At 58.7% G+C, this 6,292-nt stretch overlaps 1 protein-coding gene across 1 annotated transcript; it reads left to right on the forward strand.

Annotated features, from left to right (window-relative positions):
• The first annotated feature begins 967 nt into the window (after window positions 1-967).
• Erfl (ETS repressor factor like) lies at window positions 968-5,303 on the forward strand. The gene is made up of 5 exons (XM_052180033.1): window positions 968-1,034; window positions 3,384-3,618; window positions 3,832-4,027; window positions 4,134-4,251; window positions 4,858-5,303. The coding sequence occupies exons 1-5, from the start codon at window positions 968-970 to the stop codon at window positions 5,301-5,303; spliced, it is 1,062 nt and encodes a 353-aa protein (XP_052035993.1).
• The last annotated feature ends 989 nt before the right edge of the window (window positions 5,304-6,292 follow it).

Consider the following 6,292-nt stretch of genomic DNA (forward strand, 5'->3'; position numbering starts at 1 on the left):
GTATCTGAGGGGTAATGCCAATCTTAGTGGACAGGTGTTTGAGGGGGGAGACTGTCTGTGGGGAGGGAGTATCTGAGAAGGGAGGATGGCGGATCTTAGAAAGAATGGAGAATCTTCTTTGAGCAGCAGGTTTGAGGCAGGGGTCCATGGGTTCCTATGGGCAGCAGGCTTGGGTGGCTCTACCCTGAGAGGAAGGGAAAGGACTGTGTGTGTGTGTGTGTGTGTGTGTGTGTGTGTGTGTGTGTGTGTGTGTGGTGTAGCTCCTAAAAGGGGTGCCTGAGAGGCGGGCAGGCCAGTCTAAAGGGAAAAGATAGAGAACCTTCGATGACGAAGAGCAGTGGGCTGGGAGAGTGGTGGTCTGTGGGCTCAGAGGGCAGAGGGGGCTAGGGGCGTGTCTACTTGGGGAGAAAGGCAAGGGCTGGGCCTGCGGCTCCCAGCCTAGCTAGCAGGTACCCAGCTCTGCCAGCTCTGAGCCGGCCACTGCTGCAGTGTGAGCCTCAGAGGGAGCTGCAGGGGGTCAGCCAGGTGGGGGCGAATTTGTGTTTTTGAGCAGCGTGATAAATCTGAAGTAGCTGGAGAGAGCCACACAGCAGAGGGAGACAGAAAGACCCAGGGACCAATCCCTCACTCCCCCAGAGGTCAGGCGGGAGGCAGGAGATAGCCAGAGCCCGTGTGCGGGGCATCGCAGCGGGTGGAGGGTGTTGAGGGTCCGCGAGTGGCAGATTGTCAGACTTTAGTGAAGAGGACCACACAGAGGAGGGTGCAGGGCAGGGGGTGGGGGGGAACAGCTGCTTCAGTTAGGGACTGCGGGAGGGGAGAGGGCGGGCCTGGAAGGGCTGAGTACTAAAGGTGGGCTGGCATCAGGTTGAGGTCCTGGGAGGGGAGGAGCCCCGCGGCACCCCACTGGCTGACCGGGTTCTCTCCTGCTGTCCTGTCTCTGTCCCGCCTCTGCAGGGCTCGCTCTACCATGGACTGTAGCTGTGTCTCGGACCTCCTCTTCGCCCCGCCTGCCCTGCCGGCTCTCTGGACCCCTGGTAACTGTCCTGTCCATCCTCACAGCCCCTCGGTTCCTTGTTGTCTTTCCTACCCCCCTCCCCCAGTCTCTCTCACGCACCGTTTCTGTCCCCTGGCCACAAACCCTTTGATGAGAAACTTGATCAGAAACTTCTTCACGGTCTGCTATCCCTGTCACCTGCTTGCTGGGACACAAGGGTCGAGGGTCTTTTGGAGGCTGAATGAGGTGTGGGGAGGGATGAGGACTGAGGGACTGAGATGCAGGATTTCTCCGCCATGTCCATCTAGGCTGCACCTTCCTCGGTAGGGCAGAGCCCGGAGCTCTAGGCTAGGCACCAGGAGAGGCACAGCCTAGAGGAGAGGCGTGTGGTGCTTAAGTCAGGGGAAGACCTGCTCGGGCGTGGATGGGTCACTAATAAGAGGGAGTCTTTGAGATCATCTGTCTGTCTGTCTGCTCCGAGTTTCACTGTGGAGCGTAGGCATGCATGACACTTCAGTGTTCCTGAAGGGGTCACAGAGGGCAGGTGTCTGCAGGGGGCCATCTTTGTGTGAATGTGTGCCTGCTCATATACAGATTGGACCGCAGAGGCCACAGGGATGATTCCGGACTCCACATCGCAGGGTCAGGCACGTATACCTTTGGCGTCTGGCAGCCTGCGTGCTCGGCTCCTGCGTTGGTGGTTGGTGGGGTAGGGAGGATTTGCCTGTCTCTGGTAGTCTGTGGAGCTCTCAGTGGACCTATGCTTTGCAGGGTGTGGGCAGATGGCCCTGGGCCTGTGTATCAGGATCTGGGCCTGGATTCCAGACTGTGTCTCTGTGTCCCTCCCACTGCTAGGATCCGGGGTTGTCTATGCCTGCTCTAACAGTCCTCTCCAGCATGTCCCTTCTAGTCTCTTGGTTGTGCAAACATGTTTGTGACGCAGTGGCTTTCCAAGGGAAGTGTGCTATGGGTATGGATAGGCCAGGGTCCATGCAGACTGACTGTTGATGGCATCTGAGGTAAGATGGCTCAGAGATGAAAACTCCCTTCCCCTAGGGAGCGGCAGCTGCCTGTCTGTTGGCAGTTGGGGCATCACCTGCACACGTATGTCCGTATGTCCGTATGTCCCAGAGGGCAGCCTGGGTGAGATTCTGCTCCTCCCTGCCTCCTGCTTCCGGAACGTCAATCCAGAGAGGTCAGGGAACTACCCCCGGCTACACAGCAGCTAGATACAGGGACCCAGGTCTCCCAGCTCAGCACAGCCCCTCCCACACCCCAGCCTTCGATGGCTTCTTGAGCCTTCCCTGGCACTGCTCTCAGCTTTGCTAGAGACCAGATTTAAGCATGTGGTGATGTCGGGGCAGGTAGGAAACAGTGGATGACAGAGGAGCTGGCGACGACACTGGGAAAACCCAGGGGTCAGTGGGATGTCTGCTCCTGGTCTCTAAGTGTGTAGGGATAATAGGAACCGGAAGTTCCTCCCAGGGTAAAGCAATGACATTGGACCATGCACTGCCGACATGCATATGCCTGAGTGTAGACCTGGGAGGTGTTTGGTTGTCACTGTTACCGTGCCTGTGCTGGTCTGCCCATGTGGGGACTTCAGTGTCGTGGCCTCATTATCTCTATCACAGCAGGTGTTAGCTGGGCCCCTGTGTCTGTAACTGTGAATGTGGCGGGCGATAGATGCCCAAGGCTGGGTTGTTGAGTCCATACAGCGTGGGCAGCCTGCATCTGTTGGCTTGAGCAGTTCCAAACATGACTGTGTGGACTAACATGGCGTGCGGATGTCTGTGTGATGCGCTGTTTGCTGTGGGCACCGATAGGGCTGTGCCTGCATCAGACATACAGCCTTCTACTGGACAGCCTGGAGATGAGCACACGGGAAGGGACAGACTGGAGGCGGATACAGCTGCATACAGGCCGTGTGTGTGTGTGTGTGTGTGTGTGTGCGCGCGCGCGTGCGCGCCAGTGGGGGCTTTAGGCAGAGGGCACAGCACACAAGTCACAGGAAATACCTCAGGCCTCCTGACGGGGTGAACACTGCTCAGAGTTCACAGCCACATCTCAAGACAGCTGTGGATGCAGGAAACAGGTCCCTCTCAATTCCACCTTCTTCTCCCTTGCTGATCTGGGGTGTGTGTGTGTGTGTGTGTGTGTGTGTGCAGGGGGTCCGCACCAAGGCACGTTGGGAGGACAAACCTAGGGGCTTTCCCCAGCTGTTTAGGTAACTTAGGGAGCAGATTCAAGCATGGTAGGTCTAAAGAGTAACTTACACACCTGTAAGATGCTCCTCAGAGACTGGATGTCTCAAAGCTGCAGAACCCACTGATACCTGGAGCTCCCAACAGTTTCCTAACCTTAAGGCCTCCCTGTCTCCTGTCCCTAGGGTTTGCCTTCCCAGATTGGGCCTACAAGCCCGAGTCATCCCCCGGCTCGAGGCAGATCCAGCTGTGGCACTTCATCCTGGAGCTGTTGCAGAAGGAGGAGTACCAGGGCGTCATCGCCTGGCAGGGGGACTACGGGGAATTCGTCATCAAGGACCCCGATGAGGTGGCCCGCCTCTGGGGCATTCGCAAGTGCAAGCCCCACATGAATTATGACAAACTGAGCCGGGCCCTGCGGTGAGGAGGGGCTGTGGGCCAGACCCCCATCCTGCTCTCTTCTCCCTTCGCTGTCCCTTCTGGTCCCCCCCCAAAAGGTGGGGGCGTTCCCTCTGTATCCTAGGACTGGATCCCAGTACTTGTGAGTGGAAACTGGGTGGGGGTGGCGACAAGAGGAGCCCGAGCCCAGCGGCTGCCTCACCCCTCCCCAGTACCCCATCCTCTCTCTCACAGTTACTACTACAACAAGCGCATTCTCCACAAGACCAAAGGGAAGAGATTCACCTACAAGTTCAACTTCAGCAAAGTTGTGCTTGTTAATTACCCACTGCTGGATGTGGCTGCCGCAGCCACTGGCTCCCCACTCCTGCTGACCCCTGGGCCCTTTGCCGGGGCGCCTGGGCCAGATGCTCCACCCTTGACCCCTGAGGTGAGTCTGGATACTGCAGTCTTAGTGACGAAGAGGGGTTAGTGCCCTGACATCATGGTCATTCCCAGAGGGCTAAGCAGTGCCACCTCCCTGCCTCCCTCTCCAGACCCTGCAGAACCTGTTCTCTACCCCACGCCTAGGAGAGCCAGGGGGCCGGACACCCTTATTCACCCCAGAGACAGATAAACTACGTCTGGACAGCCCCTTCCCATTCCTGGGTTCCGGTAAGGGCCTGGGGGCTGGGGGCTGGGGGAGGGGATCTGCACAGGTGGAGAATGGACTCCAGGAGACAAGAGAGTGGGCTGCCCAGCTGTGTCTGTAGAGTATGTGTGTGTACCTGTGTTTGAAATCCAGGGACGGCATGCGGCGAGGGTGTAGCTCAGTCAGAGAGCTTGAAGGAAGCGGGGTACAGTTAACACTGCGGCAGCTGGGTGTGTTGCACACACCAGAGATCCCAGCACAAGAGAGGGACACTGGGAGACGCTGGAGGGGCGAGCTCAGACTAGACTGACTACAGGTCAAGTTCAGTACCCAGCTGAGATCCGAGAGACCCCGCGCTCAGGAGGCCGAGGCAGGCAGACTACAGCTGGAAGGCAACTTGGGTTACATAATGGGAACATTTCTAAAAACCAATCAAGGCAGAGTAGGCCCGGGAGGGAGTTGGCTCCTTGGAAGGAAGGCTTCAGGGAGAGGCAGGTTAGAGGAGTGGGCAGGGGAGGTGGAGGGTGGGAGACCTTAGTGGGATGACTGGGGAGGGTAGGAAGACCATGCAAATAGGCCCCGGGTGGCTAGCGGGCCAGCCTGACCTGTTCCCTATGCCCCCCCCCCAGGTGCCACCGGCTACTCCAAGCCACCCAGCCTGCTGGGTCCTTATGGCCGCGCCTTCCCTGAGTACCCCTGGAACTTTAACCCATACCTCACGGGCCCCTTCCCCAAGCTGGCCCCCTCTCTCTACCCACCTCACTTCTACCCCAACCCTCTGGGCTCCCTGGGCCACCTGCCCACTGCAGGGGCTGGGGGCGGGCCCGCGGCTACACCGCTGCTTGCTGCCACAGGGGAGGGCCTGGGCCCCGAGCGTCCCTCGGGACTTGCAGTGGCCCCTCGCCTGGCACTGCCGGGGGCTGGAGGTCCAGAGGCCACACTGGCTGGGAAGGAGGACAGTGACTCTGAGCTGGAGATCACGGACGTCAGTGGCTGCAGCTCCGACAGTGAGGGCGATGAGGGTCTACCAGTGTCCCCCAAGACCAAGTCAGGCAAAGGGGGGACCGGCAGCTGAGCAGGTGTAGGGTGGACTCTGCTGGTGACCAGGGCAGTCACCCATGAGCTTCTACTTGGTCTGCCCTTAACACCAGCCCAAGGCCCAGGACCAGCCCCTGGCACCCTCCTGGCCACTTCCAACCCTGAGTGGGGGCCACGCCCTCTCTACAGAGTGGAGAGGAACAGGATGGCCTCTCGTCTCCTCCCAGGTTCTGATTTAAGGGGGATAACCGCCTGGCCCCACTCTCAAAGTGCAATATGGCGCCCAGCCTCCCCCCGACCTCCTACGTGCTGTGACCTGCGTGTTCGTGTGGCAGTGTCCCCAATCCAGTGCCAGTCCCCTCTTGAAATCCTCCCACACAGGTCCCCCTGGGGACTGGGAGCTCAGAGCAATAACCCCGCCCGCCCTGCCCTCCCAGGAGGGCCTCTCCCCACTGGCTCCCGTTGAGATCCCACAGCCACCTCCAGAGTTTACTACAAAAATAAAAGAACTGAGTGTGCGACGTAGATGCCTCATTCTGGATGAGCACGGGGCATGCTTCACATGCAGTGTGCAGGTCCCTGTCACAAGTGAAGGGGAAAGGTACAGGTGCTGGTCATCAACCTGACGACCCGAGTCTGAGCTCTGAGACCCCGGGGTCGGAAGGAGAACCGACTCCCACAAGCTGTCCTCCGACGTGGCATACACGTGCGCGCCCCACCCATAATATACTAAATAAAAATGTGAGGCAAGCGGATAGATGGAAGGATGGGTGGATGGATGGATAGATGGGTGGATGGATGGTGGATGGATGGATGGTGGATGGATAGATGGGTGGATGGATAGATGGGTGGATAGGTGGATGGATGGATGGGTTAGGGTTAGGGATGGGTGGATGGATGGATGGATGGTGAATGGATGGATGGATGGATGGGTGGGTGGATGGATGGATGGGTGGCTTGAAAGGAAGCAGGAGTCATGGAGGTGAATGCAGCTCAGACCCAGGAAGTCATTACCAGTCAGTCAAG

Source organism: Apodemus sylvaticus, chromosome 1, assembly GCF_947179515.1.
Source record: "Apodemus sylvaticus chromosome 1, mApoSyl1.1, whole genome shotgun sequence".
NCBI classification, from domain to species: domain Eukaryota; kingdom Metazoa; phylum Chordata; class Mammalia; order Rodentia; family Muridae; genus Apodemus; species Apodemus sylvaticus.